The sequence below is a fragment of the Pelecanus crispus genome, chromosome 14 (genome assembly GCF_030463565.1).
Source record: "Pelecanus crispus isolate bPelCri1 chromosome 14, bPelCri1.pri, whole genome shotgun sequence".
In the NCBI taxonomy this organism is placed as follows: domain Eukaryota; kingdom Metazoa; phylum Chordata; class Aves; order Pelecaniformes; family Pelecanidae; genus Pelecanus; species Pelecanus crispus.
In genome coordinates this window covers 9824199-9842555 of record NC_134656.1, presented here as the reverse complement: position 1 = coordinate 9842555, position 18357 = coordinate 9824199, and the positions used below count along the sequence as shown (strand labels likewise).

Sequence of the window (18357 nt, the reverse complement as noted above, 5' to 3'; positions counted from 1 at the left end):
AGAGCACATGCGCTTGACAGTATGTTTTTAACAGTTACATTTACTATACATTATTTGACATAGCTGATAAGATTAACAGTGCACATTTTCCAGATATTCCACATTTTGAAAAAGGAAAAAAATGCGATGTGATTAGAACAAAGGAACTATGAAGAGGGATGCTGCTGGGGGGGCGGGGTGGACCCTTTTGTGCCAACCATAGAGTGCATTTCTGAGCAGAGGTAACGGCTTTTTGTTCAACACAAGGTGCGATGTGTGTCAGGTACACATCGAAGGCTGAGGATCCTGACTAAGGTAGTTTAACACCTACTCACACACACATGCATGATTCCTGGGGTAGTGAACTAGTTGAAATACATTCCTTGTTTGAAGCACCATTAAACAAAGACAGATTTCTAGCAAGGTCTCGAGATGAAAGAAAAGAGGGGCAGGGCAACGCGGGTTCAGCATCTGAAAAGGGTCCATGTGAATTAGAGATCAAGATTCAGAAGCAAAAGTCTTTATTGCTATATGCGCCATAAAAAGCAAATCCTCATCTCTGTCTATAAATAACCAGATTGAATCCCCTCGGGAAGCAAATTTAAAGCACATGTAAGTTCAAAGACTTTAAACCTAAGTTACAAACTTATCAGCGCTTTTCAAGGGCAGGCTCGCTGTCCTCTCATACCGGCCGATAAGATCTACACAACAAGAACTCGTGTTTTCTAAACTAACATTTTCTGGATGCAGGTTAGGAATGCCCTGGGCAGTCACACCCACAACAGATGCGTATGGGGATCATACGTCCACAGAACCAAGAAAACAATGTAAACCATGAGAAGTTAAGGAAACCGAAGGCAAACAACGCAATAAAAACAAAGTTAAAGTACTTCGGAGGTTAACCAACCACCGTTGTTATGTATAAATACAAATTAAAAAGCAACCCTAATGTATTTACTTTTAAGTCAGAGAGCTGCAGTAAAAGCGACTGTGTCGGTGCTGCGTAAGGGCTGGCCCCACGCTCAGCACCCACAGCGGCCGCGGGGAAGGAGGGGGCGGCAGGCGGGAGAAGGCAGGGGGCACTCCGGGTTGGATGGGGCATCAGACCAAGCTCTCTGGTTCCCAGTCCTCATTTCTTCGTGAGTTTGATTCGTGTGTCCTTCATTTCTCTCACTCTCCCTAACCTGCGACAACCTGCCCCACCAGCTGGGCTTGTGCAAGCGCTGCCAGGTGCTGACGGCGATAACCAAGCGCACTGCCTGGCTCTGACTGACAGCACTTCAGCATGCTGCTAGATTTACACAATAAATACAAAATAAAACAACCTCCCAAACCATACCGTCACATTATAGGAGTGACGGCAGGGGGCTGCCGGTCCGGGGGGGGCTCAGTGCGGTGCGGCCAGCTGCCCCGTCCCGAGGGCGGCACGTGGGCAGGAGCAGCTGACCTGGGGCTGCGCTTCCCGCAGCAGCGTGGACGCGAGCTCTTGAGCAATCTGCCAAGCTCGCGCTTGCCGTCAGCGCGATACACGGCAACAGGCAAGGGATCTTCTTCTGCATGGCTTCTGGATTCATTTGCACATCATGTTACAAAAAAAATGACAGAAAGGGGAGTTTTTCCATAAACACTCCCATTTCCTCACTCTGCCTGGAAAAAGCCACCCCCGTGGTTTCTGGAATGAGCGATGACACTGCTGCATTTCTCATCCGCTACATTGGAAAGTTTAGGGCCCTGTCCCACGAACATTTCTGCATATGCACAGCTTAAATCATGCAAGCAGTCTCACTGGCTTAAAAGGGAACACCTTGCACAAGTACAGTGATGCACACACAAGTGTTTACAGAATTCAGGACTAAAATGAGTGACTGTATGTAAACCTCTAGCTTGGATTTGAGCCACAGGAGGAAAATAAAAAGGGGCAATTTACACAGCATATTTACACTTACACTTCTTTAAGAAGCGATTCTGTTGTATACACTTCAAGCAGGTCATTTAAAAAACTGCACAGACATAGAAGAACAGTATCAGAAGTCGTTTGATCTCCCACCAGGGCAGTCGATGACCAAATCGCTCCCGACGTTTGCTGTCGGGAAGCCAGAGTCTCTCAGCTGAGCCACTTCCCGGAGGAAAAAGCTTGTCTGAGGTGAGTCCCGGTGCCGGAGATTGCTGGAGGAGGAATGTGGAGACGAGAGCAGCAGGTCGAACTGTTGTCCTGAAACTCAGAAAGCAAGTGGCAGAAAAAAGAAAGAGACTGCTGAGCTCGCTGCACGAGTATCGGGCTGGATTGGTACAGCTAGGGCAATTTGTGCGTGCACTTTCAGCCTTATTCTCCAAAATACTGTGATCCTTCATTATTCAAAGTGTTGCTTGTCCTCGATAACCCTTGGAAAAGAAAGTCTAGCGTGGTGCTTTCTTGGTGAAGGGCAGAGGAAAGTTATTTTCTCCTCTTAATATTCGGTCACCAGAGCCAGCTCCGGTGTCAGGTTAACAGTGATGTTCTTATACAAGGCGTCATACGTGACGTTTGGAAAGTAGTTCAAGTTATTGAGGCCGTCCAGGGCTTGCCTTTCTTTCGACTTCCTCAGCAAGGCGTACCTGTGCAAGAGGAACCAGAGGCCAGAGTCACTTCCACATATCCCGCAGAGCCCTGCAAAGTCCACCCAAGACAACTAAAACAGCCAGTCCCATCAGCAGCTAAAAGCCAGCAAATTTCTGAGCCCTTAAGAAAGATGGCCATCATTTGTTTCTATACTCCTAGCAGGTAAACATCCCAGACCTCACAAAATTATAGTCCACTGCTTGATGAAAAGCAAAATGCTCTCTGTGCCACCAGGCAGCCCAGCAAACACCCAGCAGCCAAAACAACCCCTAACTCCTGCCCACAGCCTGCAGGTCCCGATCCCAGGAGGCAGCTGAGCTCGGCGGGGTCCTGCCAAGCCCTCACCAGGATGCTTTTGGCTGGAGAAAAGCAGCTGATGGGTGATGTGGTCCTTTCCATTTTTAAGAAACCGGACCAGAAACAAGAGCAGAACTAATGGGTTTAGTTCAAGGGATGGGGGATGAGGAAGTAAAACTAGAAGGAGGATGGTTTGGGGAAGGAAACTGCAGCTGGTGCACAAAAAAAGCCTCACCTAAATTTAGGGGCAGCATGATGAGATATAAGGGCTAAGGTGGGAGAGAAAAAGAATAAAATATCCAAGTAGAAACATCTCGGCAGGACAGGACACTGACTTTCTGGGAGCCTGGCAGCACCAGGGCGAGTGGGAGCTGGGCTGGGACCTGGGGACAGAAAAAGCACTAGGGAATGGGTGTGCTAGGAGGAAGAGCGAGACTGTGTCAAAGTGGAGAGGGAAGTGCCAAAACTGGCTGCAGAGAGTTCACAGCATCAGGACATGGGCAGGACACTCAGCACTTTGATGAACACTTTCCTTCTCCACAGTGGAGGTGTTGGGTCCCCCTGCTCCCTGCTCGGGTGGGAGAAGCAGCAGGGCTTTCAGACGGCAGCAGTTAGTACTTGCCTGCAGGTAAGTGCAGAGCAGAGGGAAGCAGAGATTTCAGAGGCAGGGCACAGAGGGTATCTATTGCTAAGCTTCGCCCAGGCTGGCCCTCGGGCTCCAGAGGCAGCAGTGCACACAGGACTGCCTTGCCCATCGTCACCGCAGACCCCCGCTCCTGCAGCGCTGACCCACCGCTCCTGCCATTGAGCTGGGCTCCTGGCTGGAGCCGGGAGGAGACCAGGGAAGCGTCAGGAACAAGAGCTCAATCCCACTGCACTCCCAGCCTTCCATGCTTCAAGGGTTTGACTAAATATGGCTTTTTAAGGCAAAACAGACTTCTCTTTTTCAAGAGTGAAACACGATAAGCATGTCTAACTGGCTGCATTGTGTCCGACAGAGAAATGAAAACTAGGGCTAAAGATGACATATCCTCATTGGAAACTCCACCGAAAATGAGTCTTCTGTAAAACCAGACCAGCAGATAGCGCAAATTGTATCTGCAACATAAACCCTCCTTGCTGCCCCTTCTGCCAGCAGCAGCCAGGAGCCCCTCTGCAGAGCAGAGCTTGCACTGTCCAGCAGCTCATCACCTACGACTGTTAATTCCTGCAGTTGTTCATGAAAAAGGTATTTCTCTGGTTTTCTGTTGCACAGTTTTTGGAAGACTCAAATTCCCCCAAGGTCCCCTGTCAAAAACAGCTATTTGACCAACCCTCATACTCCCCAAAACAAGCCTGGCTGCTGGAGGAAGGGGTCAAAGCCCTCCTGGAAAGCTCCAGGGAGAACTTAGCTTTTTGAGAAAAAAGACGAAGTGTCCACTACTGAGTAACAACACTGCAGGGGGACATTGCTTCTGCAACAGAAACTGCCTTTGTAGTGCAAACCCAGGGTGTTGCTACTGGACTTGGTTAGCGTTCCCAGGGACGCCTGATGCTTTAGCAGCCACAGGCCAGGAGAGCCCCCACTCCCTGCCTTCCGCAGGCTGAGCAATGCCTCCTTCACCACTTAGATCAGGCCCTTCTAGAAACACAGAAGCTTCTCTGACATCTGGCATTAGCCACCCTTCTAGGAACATCCCCCTGGGGATACAGAACAGGCCCCCAGCCTGCCATGCTGACAACCCCCTCTTTTGGATGGCATCCAAGCAGCTACAGCCACAACGCAAGGACCCCTCGTCACAGGGCTGCAGGGTATAAAACACAGCGATGAAGAAATCCAGGCAGTGCTCTGCCTCCATCTCCCCACAGTTAGTTCATGAGTTAAGGCTGCTACTGCCCTCAAACAGCTGCAGAGAGCTTTGTACATGGTATGGACTTTGTGAAGGGCTTTGGGATTCTTAAAAAAAAAAAAAAAAGAAAAAAAAAGAAAAAAAAATTACTTGCCTTCCTAGGAACTGCACTTCTCCCCGATGATGGTGGGGAATTGATTTGTATTTCCCTGTGTCTCCTTCTGGTCGAGTCACTGAGTAGCCTGCATACTGCACTCTGCATTAGAAAGGGAAGAAATAAAATTAATAATAATTAAAAAAAAAAATCAACTGTTGCATTTGCTGTGCCATCAGTGCTTGCCAGGGCTGCACAGTTGGCGTGCTTGGGGCTCCTACAGCAGCTTTGCCTTTCCACCCAGCAGATAAGCTATGCAAACCTCCCCAGCTCCAGCCTGGGCTCCACGCAAGTCCCATGGCACTCGGCACCTCAAGGCTTCAGAACCTCAGCCGAGACCAGTTTGATTTTAGCAGCATGGGACATTGCACACAAAGGCAACGATTTCCCAACCAGTGCTTCTCTGTTTGCCTCCAACCCACTGCCTGTGCATGCCGGAGCGGCCGCCATTCCCACCGAGCCACCACAGCCGGGCTGGCTCTCCCCCAGCCCGGGTAAAGCGGGTGCAGCAAGCCCAGCACCGGCTGCAGAGGTGACACCACTTTCCTCTGCAGCCCGTGCAAAGCTTGGCTCGCAGAGCCACCACCAGGAGCGGAGTTCAGGGATGCCAGCTGAGTCCATACCTGTTCCAGAGGTCATCGTCTTCGCCGCCCCAGCCCCAGAAGGCATTAGGGAAACCATTGATCTTCTGAAACTGCTCGACAGTCAGGCCGCTCACCCCACCGAAGAACTCATTGTAAGGGAGCCTAAGCGGGAGAGAAGGGGTTAGGGCAGAGCCTGCCAGCACTGCAGCTCTCCCACTTGCAATGGGAAAAGCCTCTATCCCCCTCTCACGTTCACTTTGCACAAAGCCTGAGAAACAAAGATTCATCTTCCGCCTTTTAAAAAAAAAACAAACCAAACCAAAACATAACACTGGCTCCTTAGCTATTACTGTAGCGCAGAGGAAGAACAGGACTTACAGATACATGTACTTATCCAGCTTGGCTGCAAAGTGCCTCGGCATCTGTCCACACCCATAATAGTTACGGTCGTTTTCTGGTATGTGGTCCACATCGTGAAAGATGAGACAGTCCCAGTCCAAGTCCTTCATTGCTTCCCGAAAGCCAACATTGAAGAGCATGGCACGGTTAAAGGGTTGGTTTCCAGCCTAGGAGAGAAAAAGTTCCTTCTCAAGGGGAGCCCCGTGCAGTTCGTGCTCGGCATGTGCATTCTCAGTCTTGTCTAGAAAACTGCAGAGGGCAACCAGCTCCCACGTCAGTGCCACAAAAGGAAATGATGCATTGGGACTGACAGACTAGTGAGATCAAGCAGCAAGACTTTGAATATTCAATTTACTGTGCAGGAGCAAAAATAAAGATGCTAAAGTCTTATTACTCAGACACTTGAAAAAAAAAATTTTTCATCAATCTTTTTAAGATAGAGCTAAATATGGAGGTGTATTTACTGGGTGGATAAAGCCGGATAGCTTAAGTGACAGGTTCACCTACACATCAAATTACAGTCTTATGTTTTACGCTCATGAAAGTCTTCTAGATCCTGCCCAGACACGAAATGCGTAACTCTGGTCAGGCCATTCCTGTGCCTAGGGGATGCTCCTCAGAACTACTACAGAGATACAAAAATAACAAAGCATTATTTAAAATGCAAATACTTGTTTCAAAGTTGTCTTTTTCTAAAATATCTCCTCCAATACAGAATTTTTATAAAAAACTGAATCTCTACTTTTTTTTTTTTTAGATAAACTCAGCCATTTTTGGGCCCACCTCTCAGCTGTACCACTTTTAGGCAGAATAGGACAACCTAAACATTCCAACATGCACTCCAAACCTTTAAATGATGTGATCTGGTAGGTAAATGCCTTGGGACACAGAGCAGAGCTACGCTTGCAGCTTTGGCTGCCGCTGAAGCTCCAGCAGACACGTTTCTAGCGCAGCACGTCCCTGCCCCAGCGGCTGCCGCCCCAACCGCCCCAGGGCTCACTCACTTGTTCCACAACATAGAAGGCGAACTGTAAACGTTGCCGCTGCAGCATGGGAATAAGGTGTCTGAAGAGGACGGGAAGATGCTCGTATCGATTGCGGAATGGGATCAGGATCGCCACCTGCCAGGGAGAGAACACAGCTCTTACTGCACCGCACCAGCGGCTCTGGCCGCCCACCGAGCCCCGGGCTGGGGAGCAGGACTGGCTGGCGTTATGAGGGGAAGCGGCACTAAACGTGATGTCTCACCTCTCCTGTGCAGGGCTGAAACCCTTCCAAACCCCCAGACATGGATTTCCTATTCGCTTTTGGGGGAATTGTTGCTTTGGGGAAATTCAGTGTAACCTTGAGTGGGAGGGAGACCAGCACAGCCCCCCCGCCGCCTCTGCCCAGCTCTGGGGACAGCGGGAACGGGGCCAGGCCCTGCTACCGTGCTGCCCTAAGCCACCTCCCCTTGGGGACGGAGTCCCAGCGGTGCCACCTCGCCTCTCCAGGTCAAACCGTGCCCCAGACAGCGCGGCGGGGAGCGGGAGGCTGGGCGGCGGGGAGCAGGCAGGCGAGCTCCCTGCCTGCCTCCTTAGCAGTCGGCGCAGAAGCTCAGAGCTGACTCGCGCATCGCTAAAGCGGCCCCTAAGCAGCATTTGCCCCCCGCTCCGGAGCTTCAGCACATCAGACGTTCCCATTAACGTCCTCCCACCACCAGCCTGGGACCCTCCATGCTCAGCAGGGACATGGGGCTCCCCAGCTCCCCGCTTACCTTCCAGCGAGGCAGGCAGTCGCTCGGCTTCCAGTGGCCGCCCAGCTTGATGGAAGGGTCTTTTGAGAAAAACTGGTGGATATCCTCCATCGTGATCTCGCTCATATTTACATCGATGGGGCCCTCTGTGGAGGCAGCAGGGAGAAGCAGAGGAGGGGGTCAGGAACTGCCGTGGTCCTGGGGCGGCTCGGTGCCTGCTCGGGGCAGCGCTCTGCTGCATCCCTGCCTGCGGTCCCCAGCACTGAACGCAGGCAGCCTCTTCTTTTCCCCAAGCACCGACAAAAATGATTAGGAAACGCTGCTGGCATGACTCCCAACACCTCCATCTCCTTGGCAGCTGGGTTCTGTTCAGCCTTCGTGGCTGCTGTCGGATGCAGCTCTCCATCAGAGACCTGCAGCAGCCAGGACACCCCCTTGCTCCTCCATGCTGGTTTCCAGCACACACAAAACCCTGCATGCGCCTCAGCAGAGAGCACTTTTCCCCTTTTAGGAAACATTTACCCCCCAAAAGCCCGATTTTCCACTGCAATATCGCTTTGGTGGAAGCATTTCTCCTGACTGCAGCTCCTGTCTCCCGCCCCAGCCCCAGCCCAGCTGTACCCAGCACAGCGCAGGGCTGGGACCGGCAGCGCTGCACGGGAGCCTCCTCGCCGCCGCTGCCCCTGGAAAAGGGCTGGCCAAGCCTTTTCACCGGCTCCCAGCACACAATCCCTCTTTTGTTTGCATTTGCCAAGTGATGGGCTCCTGCTTCGGCAGGGATACGTGCCTCCGACGCAGCAGGGATTAATTTGTGTGAGTGGATAAACAATGATTTCCCAGGAGGGGACCGGGCTCCGAACAGTGCTCCCATTCATCCCCAGGTGCCCAGCAGGGAAAGGTGCAATGCCGGTGAGCTGGGGAATGCCACGATGTGCCCTCCAAAGCCACGGCGAGCAGGAGATGGGTACAGGGCTGTCAGGATGCTACTCACTCATAGAAGGGAGCCTCTCGGGACAAGTGTGGTTGGGGAAGTAGGTAAAGTCTTCAGGAAGAAATGTTGTGGCTTGCAGAAAGGTTTCATTGTGATTCAGATCAAGAGGATAATCTGGGGAAGGGAAATAGAACAGAAAAGAGAAAAGTCTACATTTGAGCTGCAGGTCTTTGTTGTTTCCAGGCACCTTCCCATGCCACTGTGAGCAGACTTCACAGCCACCTGCAGCTGGGGATGTCCCCGATGGCATGAGGGGACATGAATGTCCCCACGCAGCACGAGCCCTAGACTTGCAACCCAGCTGCGTGCTCACCCCATCCTCAGGCGCCTGCTGTGGGACGGCTGGAGCAGCTCTGGCTGTTAGATGAGGCCATGCCAAAGAAACCTTCACATTTACTGGCCAGAGAAGGAATTGTGAACGTCACCTTTAGGTATCACAAACAGCTCAAAGAGAAGGAGCGCACAGCCCTTGGAAGGAAAAGCTACTCAGCACCTTGTCCCCGAAGGACCACAGCACAGCGGGAGGGGACGTGCTCCTCCAGCGGGTCCCTTCCTGACAGGGGTGCAGGGAGGGGAGTCCCCAGGCAGACCCCAGCGCCGGCGAGGACCACCAGCACAGCGCCCGCGCAGGGAAATCCTGCCTCGCGTCCTCAGCGGATCAAGACAGACTATCGCGTTACACGCGGCTTTTCCTCCGGTTTGCATCACGCAAGGGCAGAGGAGCCCCGCGCCCCAGCAGTCACTGCAGTGCCTAGCACAGCGCATTTCTCCAGCCCCCTCGTCTCCCTGCATCCTTCTACCTCCTGGGTGAAGCCTCTCCAGCCTGTTACACCTGTAGATGTTTTAAGGAGCTTTTCACATAACCGTGAACTTCTGCTTTCTACAGTAAAAGTCACCAGCTTTGCATAAAGCAAGTTTAGTCAAGTATGACCTTTATTTTAGGCACTAGAATCAAGTTCCCCACCTGCACTAAGGCGTCAGCTGCCTCTCCACTTTCTCTGAGCATCAGATGCTTAGCGGAGAGCTGCCCTTTTGGCCCCACAGCACACAGGGCAGCAGCACCAACCTTACACCCCACCAAGGACCTGGCAGGTGGCTGTTTAGGGCCGAGGCCACCCAGTCCCACCACGGGCAGCCCCCAGCCCTACCAGGACAAAAAGGGCTCGTCCTTTCCAATTACCTTACGGTGCACAGGCATTCCTGCAGCAGCTGGCTGCAGAGGCACGCCACGGGGCTGACATCGACTGGGCTGACTCAGAGCAAGAGCAGAGCTGGTTTCACATGAGCACAGTACAAACCAACTGGCATCCAGGCACCCAGAGACAACAGAAGGTCTAGCGTCCCCCCCGCCGCCCCCTGAGAGTTGTCCAAGCAGCTCTGCAAGGCCTGGGACACAGGGCTGCAGGGGAGCCATCAGCAAACAGTAGATTTACAGCAGGGAGCCAGATTTTTAAGTTATTTTACCGAACTCAGTGCAAAATTCAGATTTTTTTTTTTTTTAAAACCAGCAGCTATAACCTTTCAAATTAAGCGTACATTTAGTTTCAAAAATATATTGATAGCAAAAACGTTTCACACATTTTACAGTGAGAGCAATTTAACAAACCCAGAATTAGAATGTAGTGAAGTGAATGAATCAGCTAAGATTAAAAGTTAAGAATCTAAGTCATATTTAAGGATAGGGACATTTAAGAAACTGCATAAGCATAGTATATTCTCCATAGCAGAAATGCTGCATCTAATAATCACATTAATGATATATCAAGGAAAAAAAAAAAAAAAAAATCTAGTGACAAGGTTGCCTTTACCTGCAAGGTCAAAATCTTTCATTTAAATCAACTGGGACAACTCATGCTGCCCTGATATTTCAGCTTGCTTTATTGTGCTAGTACCTACCATCACGGCATTAATACCATTTATCTGCTCAAGTAAGTGGTACCCAGACTATCTACCTCAGACACAAGATGGACTTGTAAACAGAATCTAAGTGCTTTTCAAGTACAATAGACATTATTTTGGATGCTTGATGCTGCTCTAAATTTTAATAACCAGGTTCCCATTAAACTCCTATCACCAGAGACACTCTCAATACCCAGTCCAGCTGACAACACACGGTGAAGCTGAACTCCCCTTTTTTGCACAACAGGCTACCTTTTTTGCTTGTGGAAGCACAGAAGGGACCCCTCTTGGCTCACCAAAGAGGAAACCTATTACTGCTTCTATTGGGCAAATGCTGAAAAAAGTTATAAACTACTTCCTCATTTTAATAGAAGACGGGGGGGTGGAAATAAAGGCAAAGGATAAATGTGGACAGATGTGCAGAAGCACACTGTGCTTGCAGCAGACCCCCCTGTGCTTGGTCACCTTGCCATTCAGGATGGGATATCACATTTTTAAGAAATCTGCCCAGAAATTAAAGCCACAGGTCCCGGGAGGATACACACCCAAGGCAGCACTGCACAAACTGCTGCTGCCCGCCAGCCCCTTGCCAGGGCCGCGCGTGACCCACGGGAGAGGCTGCAGCTCAGACAGCATCAGCGACCTCCTACTTCCCGGCACTGCCATGCAGCTGGGGCAGGGACAACCAGAGAGGGGCCACAGGGTCTTCTACTGCCCAAATCGTTTTGTCACCTGTGCCAGCTCACCCTTGGCAGCAGCATCCCTGCCTTTCCACACACCTTTCCCGGGAAGAGGGGAAAGGACGTAGGGATGCGCAGGGACACGACACCCACTGCTGCCTGCGGGGTAGGACGGGGACAGGAGAGCCCAGGAGCTGCTCCCAGCAGCTCTGAGCCACGATGGGGACGCTCAGGGGCTTTGCTGGTCCCCTCCCTGCAGCCGTACCAGGCGGGTTCACTCTCCTGGCCGTCACGCTGCCCGCAGCAGCATGGGGAGGATGTACTAACCGGGCAGTGCCACCCACCCAGATCCCACCGAGGCACCCAAAACCAGAGCCAGGAAGGGAAGATCCTGATCGCGGTGTTAATACAGTCCTTGCGGCCACAGCACCGTGTGCCTTCCAGATGTCACTGCCATCCGTCATGCGTCTGCTTTGACCTGCCTGCCAGGGAAGGCTGCCCAAGGACAGTGCGTAGCGCTTGTATGGGTTAAAACCGTCCTCGCAGCCGGAGCTCTTGGGCAAGACGGGTACCAGCCCATGCCTACAGACTGGGATGGACCCGAGGCCCAAGGAAAGCCAGTTATTTCGGTAGCTGCAGTACCAGTATCGCTGCTGCTAACGTGGTAACCATTTCCCTGCCTGCTGCAGGCAGCAGGAGCGCACAGCAGATTTTCGGAGGGCTCAGAGCACTGAGGGCCAGGACCTCAGTGGGACAGAGGATCTTATCACCACGAGCAGCAGCGATGGACCGTCCAACCCTCCTTCCCTCGGGGGATCAGCTACTTCCTCACCTCATGTCTGCTTTACTTGATGTTTCCAGCCTTAAAAATAGCCCGAGCTGGCAGACCCGGCCGGCTTTGGCAGGGAGAGGAGGTCATCCGGGGCGTCGATCTCTTGCGCAAGTTGATCGCTCCCCTCCCGTGCCCATCCCCGGTCAGAGTACAGCTGAACCGGCAGCCACACCACTCGCTCCTCAGCGGGCTGGGCAGCAAGGACACGGATTGTATTTTTTATTAATAAGAAAACAATCTTGCCTTGTAAAACTCTATCAACCCCTGCTGACGAAGCCCCGCAGTGGAGAGGCTGAGCTCCCCGGCACTGCCGCAGCCTGATGTCCACGGCAGCAGCGCGACACGCCGGTGGCACGTCAACGGGGAAGGTACGCACTCGGTGTCACATCGGCCCGGAGGCAATGCCCCACCCTGGCTTGCACACAGCCACGTGCATTTATGCTTCACTGCACCACATTGACACCAAAACTTGTAACCCTGTTATCAGCTTTATATTATGGATGATGAACAGCCTGGGAGTGGGAGCCTGCGACTCTGCTCCCTGCATTCTGCCCAAAGTTCAATATATTATTTGTGGCAGATCTCCAGCCAAGTCATCTCAGTTCATCCCTGCACGGGAAGAGCGAAGCTTACGAGCACAGGCTCCTCCACGTGCACGGAGCCTGGGCTCTGCGCACGCATGCGCCTGGGAAGTTATGTTTTTAAATACGAAACCTGATCCCTGCACTGAATTTGAAAGTGCTTACCCTTAGACTGGTTGAAGTTAACAAGCTGAATTCCTGGAAAGCAAAGAGGTTTTCAGCTCAACATGCCATCATTTGAGACTGTTCAAGATTTTCAGCCCTTATACAAGTTAGGAGCATTTGAATTTTTTTTACATATATATATATAAAGAAGTGAATGTAATTTTTTAATATATAGTGTATATCTAGACAGTAATTCTATATATAATATGTATTTGTATGTTATATATAATATATATTTATATACATAAAAAATAAAAAAGAAGCCACTTAAAGTTCCCACCCTGCATTTACCAGCATAAATTAATTCCTTCAAGAGAGAGCGGTTCAGGTCATCTCGATTTCCAATGCAAATGGAACCTTTGATCAAAATGACAATTATTCAAGAAATACCTGAGTCATTCACGCTGCTGTTCCTCTTGGCATAGGCACTGCGGACCACCTGCTCGTACACCTGAGCTCCTATTGTTCGCATGTTTTCACGAATCATGATGCCTTGGGCTTGCATCATGAAGAGGTAGGTGTTCACTGCAAGGGAGAGGGAAGAAAAAAAAAAAAAAAGGGGTATTTCCATGAGCACCAGCTTTTGTAGGAAAGAAAAATAGGAGTCTTTTGGAAGCATTCCCAGCGTTCTGCTTGGTTTCAGCTCCCTCCTGCCAGGAGGATCCCCAGGTCGCATGTGCCTCGGTTGCCTGACGGGAGCTGGGAAGGGGCACAGAGTTGGGAAGCGGAGCGTAAGGCACGTTTGGAAAGCCGGCTGATTAATAAGGGGAACGTACCCAGCTAGACCTCACAATGCAGACTGTAATGCAGCATTGCGGCTTAAACAGCAGCACCTTTTGCTGCCTAAGTAGGGAGGTTTAATTAGGAAATGTCATTACAACAGGAAACTAAGCGGCACGCCTGGAGGGGGGCGTTCATTCCTAGGCTGCAGCACCAAGGGTTGACACTTGCTTGGCAGAGGTACCTCAATGGGCACCACAAAAACACATCCCACTGCCAGTCTCCGAGCCCACCGGCAACCCGTACGCCCCAGAGCAGGCAGCATTTTGCAGCACAAGCTCCCTGAGGCCCCGGGGCCAGCCCCCCCCCAGCCAGGTCTCTTCCTCCGCTCCCGCCGACGCCGTGCCTGGGCACTGCTCAGGCAGAGCCTACTCCGGTTTTGGTCTCAGCTGACAGCTGGGGCTGGCAGGGACGGGCCCCATAGCAGACAGCAGCAAGCACAGCCCTGTGTCACCAGCAGCGCCCGCAGGGACGGCGGGACGGCCACCCCGAGGGACGGCGGGACAGCACCGTGCACGCCACAGCACCCCTCACCAGCGCCGCAGAGCCAGCCACGGCCCCCCTGCAGCGGGGTTGTAGGCTTAAGAATGAAGGGGAAAAGAAAAAAAAAAAATCTTGATTTGAAAACAAGGAGGAGGGGAGATCTAGAAGGCCAATTCTACACTAGTGATTAAAAAAATAGGTCAAAAGACACTCCGGGAGGGATGAAGAGGGCACCAGGCCAAGGAAACAACAGAGACCCTGCATAAGGAAACGTCCGTATCAGGCGGGTGGTTTCTACAAGAGGCGTATCACAAGCTGTAATAGCCTGAAACCAGCGGCTGCCCGCGCCAGGGAGGTGCAGTCATTGCTGGAGTCAGCAGGAGCGCAGATTAGATAGGGCACCCCGGAGGTGGCACCGCTGTCGGAGAGCAAGGGTCCCCCCGAACGCTGTCCGCCGGTACGCACGCTGACGCACTGCCCCCGGTCTCCCTGCCCTGCTTTCCCCTTTTACACCCACAGACTGAGCCAGCCTCCGGAAAGGCTGCCCAGCTGCATTTCCCAATCCCAACCGTATTTTGTTTTCACACAGCTAACTAAATATTTGAAAGGGCAACGGAGCCCCACACCGTGCCCAGACGCCGCCCGTGCCCAGCCTGTCTCCGAGCCATGGGGAATCACCAGATTTTCAGCAAGAAGGAGGTGGGCTGCATTAAGCGCTCAGCAACTAAATGGCTTGAAATGCAATTTTAAAGGCCTATTTCCAGCCTCTCCCTTCCCATACACGTACCCTTCATGGTAGAGCCAGCAATGGCGCCTTAAGCCAGCGGCTACGCCAGCAACAAGCAGGAGCTGCCTCAGCCAAAGCTGCACCCGAACCTCTTTGCTCACCCGCCTCTTCTGGGGCCAGCTCTGCATCCAGAGCGGCCGCCGGGCTGGGCAGCCGCAGCTGTAAAATAAACACACGCTCTGCTGCAGTTTCTCGGCAATGATGCTCCTGTTGCAATGACAGCGAGAGGCAGCGAGGGCTGCTCCTGCTCAGAACGACGGGGAATTCGCTCTAGCAGATCTGCAGATCCCCAAGGGATACAGCTCAAGGAAAAGCTCGCATTTTGATGCGGCACCACTGGCCAGAAGCAAATGTAGCCGAAATTCCCCATGCAAAGCCTGACACTCAGCCCTAAAACCTTCATATGCTCGCGCTCAGACTCATCTCCTGCTCGGAGCTCAGCATGAAACCCCATCGCCTCCCAGCACCAGCGTTCCAGCCCCGGCTTTGCCGGGCAGCTGCCAACCAGGACTTAGAGAAATAGGAGTTTCCGGGGCGGGGGGGAAAGAAAGCTCACAGCAATGGGCTATTTTGGGGTTAGTGGTTAGCAAGCAACGCAATCAGGCTGGCATGACCTCGGGCAGGATGCAGAGGGCAGCTCTGGCCTGACCTGCCCACGCAGGCCAGGTCTCCCAGATGACCACAAGACGTAGAAGTTGGGCAGCTTCTCCTCCAGCTCATCAGCCCACATCATAGCTCTGCCACGGTTGCAAAGGCAACGTATTAAGGGCTGATGCTTGGGGCACATGGCTCCTAAGGACGCATTTGTAATGCCTTGCCCCAATGACAGCATCCACCCCAAGCTGCAGCCAGAAGCACCGCAAGGCTCTACCAGGAGGCAGCACAAGCCAACGCATCCAGCGATGGGAACAGCATCCTCCAAAGCCGAGCAAGCACAGCAGAGTGCGGGCTCAAGGGGGAGCGGTACCGCACCGCCCCACCTCTGCCATCAGCAAACAGCGAGGGTTAGAGACTGCCCAGCTCCCTTCCCAAAAAGCCAGCAGGCTAATCAAGAGCCGGGGGACAGCTCCTCTCCTCTTTGCACACAGCAAAGGGTAGCCGAAACCACTCAGCGAGATGTTTATCGGGACCAGGCTGTTGATAAGGGGGGGCAGCAAGCTCCCGCTTTCCAGCCTGCGTGGAGTTTGAGTCGGTGGCAAGGCATAACTCGCTGATGTTGAACAAGTAATTTAGCTTTCTGCTTCGTTATGCCTTCTACTCGTTGGATAAAGCAGAACCAGGTTTGGTGAAGCGTGAAAGAACAGGAGACACACAAATCAGCACGCAACCCCTGCTCAGTTTAAGGAAGAGGGAGGTTTGCCGGGCGCAGTGAAAGCGGCGTTTGTTCCCCGCTCCTTGGCGGGCAGACGGAGCAGGGCCTCGCCGCAGGCACACGGCACGGCTTGCAGGGCCGGCCCCGCGCGGAGCTGCGGTGGGAATCCCGAACAGGCTGTCACAGCAGCCACCGGCCCAGGGAGCGCCAGCACCAGCGCCGGCTTTGTGCAAGGCACCGGCTGCCTGCTCACATATTAACCCCTGTGCTCAGATGATTAAGGAGATACCTGGCCACGGACGAGCTGTGCCGTCAACACGCCAAGAACCCCCCATGGCCGTACCGACCCCAGCCCAGGGACGAGAGCCCCTTCTCCTGCCCCCAAAACAACCCGCCACCACGAGATAAGCTTCACAAAACCCACGCTTATCCAGAACACGCAATTCATTCGGGTCAGAAAACCGGATTTGAAACACATTATTGAAAACATTTCACTCCCCGTATCCACACGGTGCTTAAATTAGCTCATGGGGACGCCTTGGCCAGGGCTGGGTCTGGACCAACATTTGGGAACGCTGTACTGAACCCAAACCTCGGTCCTTGGTTTACTTCGCTTCTGATGAGCAAATTGGCCCCATTTTGAATTTATTAAGCCTGACCATACAGAGCCCAGGGCCCCGGCACCCGGGGGGCAGCGCTTCCCAGAGCCATGGTGCCAGAGCCAGCAGCAGCGGCAGACGGAGACCCCGAGCATCCCCGCCGCTGCCCTCTGCCAGGGGAGCAACGCGCACACTCGCGGCGCGTTCGGCCCGAATCGGGGTTCGGCCAGAAAGCACTTCTCCGTGTTGTGAGATATTGCTAACCTCATCACACAGGATGATCTCGAAAACGACACCGGCCTTTCTTCCATTTGAGCACGCAGCGCTTCAGACCACATACACGCAGTGATAACAGCCCGGCTACGGCTGCTGAGCAGCAGCACAAGGACAGGAGAGGGATTTCAGCTGTTGTCAGCAGAGGGGGAGATGCCCCTTGTCCTACAAATTGCCTGCAGACCCTCACTACCCACTCAGAAAATTAGTAAAATTTAAGATTCCATTTCCCCAAATGACTGCCTTAAGATTATTCTTGTTAGTCTGTTAAAGGACAGGTCAACCCCACTGGGATTTAAACACGTAGAAACCATGGTATCAGACCTACAGCTTGCCACCAGCTGGAGCAGAGGCACACGGCTGCACCCCAGGGCCGATGCACCCCTCGGGGTGCGGCACCCCAACCTCCCTGCTCACACGCAACAGGGAGGGCAAGTGCTTGTCCGAGCCAGGAGTGGATGCAACAACTTCAACCAGGGAGGTAAAGTCCAATTATATAAATGAGCACTAAAGGCTTCCTGTAATCATTTCTCTGTTGGTATTTTCGGAGCACTTCTAATCAAGAAACAGCTGACTCTCACATGGAAAATTAATTTCACTGATGATATGCACTAGAAGAGGCAGCAGGGTAATCTGCAGCTCAGGAGTTGATTCAGAATAGGTCTGAGCGTGATCCACGCCAGCTACCCACACAGGAAGGGGACGGACCCGACGTGTCTTGCTCCTGACCCCAACACGCTTCCGCCACCTGCGGAAAAGGACCCTCCTGCACACCCCTGGCACGGGGGACGGCGCGGTATCCCAGGCCCCGTGCCAGGGGAGACGGCCGCCAGGGCTGGGGTCAGGAAGAGGGGCCAGGCGGCTCACAGCAGCCCTGCACGCCCGCAGCAGTATCAGCACCCAGCACGGCGGCCAGGCTTTCCTGAGGAAGGAGCGGGGTCTTCCTCTGCTTTGAGATTTAGGGCTTTTTCACATTCAGCATTTTTCCCGGTTCATTAGTCCATCAGCGCTGCAGAAGCACCGAGGGGCTGTTTCTGAGTTTATCCTGGTCTCACTGCAACGCGCAGCCTTCTCCTGCTGGCACCCGGGGCTCTGGAGCAGCTGGAGCCCACCCCAGCAAGGGCTGCGGCCGCGAGCCCCTGCCCTGCCCTGCATCTCGACCAACACAGTCAGAAATCAACGTACAACGGGGGAAGCTGCCACCAAACGAACCGATTTGCCGGACTTTGAGAGCAGGTACAAAGCACCCAGCAGAGCCTGCAGGACGCCTGCATGCGGGAGATGCGACAGAGACTCGGGAAGGGGCGAGAGTCCCGCAGGCAGCAGGGATGGGTGCTCAGGTCACCCCCAGCACCCTGCCAGGGCTGGGAGATCCTGCCAGCTATAAACACCTCCCACA

The 18357-nt window shown here is 53.1% G+C and overlaps 1 protein-coding gene across 1 annotated transcript in view; it reads right to left on the bottom strand.

Annotated features, from left to right (window-relative positions):
- Window positions 1-2331: 2331 nt before the first annotated feature.
- B4GALT5 (beta-1,4-galactosyltransferase 5) overlaps window positions 2332-18357 on the bottom strand; it is a 36249-nt gene continuing 20223 nt past the window's right edge. Inside the window, exons 2-9 of the mRNA XM_075721140.1 lie at window positions 13115-13249; window positions 8568-8681; window positions 7598-7722; window positions 6846-6962; window positions 5821-6008; window positions 5482-5604; window positions 4859-4960; window positions 2332-2574 (exon numbers count right to left, since the gene is read on the bottom strand). Of these exons, the coding sequence (XP_075577255.1) occupies window positions 2427-2574; window positions 4859-4960; window positions 5482-5604; window positions 5821-6008; window positions 6846-6962; window positions 7598-7722; window positions 8568-8681; window positions 13115-13249 (1052 nt within the window). The 3' untranslated portion in view covers window positions 2332-2426. The remainder of the gene's footprint in view (window positions 2575-4858; window positions 4961-5481; window positions 5605-5820; window positions 6009-6845; window positions 6963-7597; window positions 7723-8567; window positions 8682-13114; window positions 13250-18357) is intronic.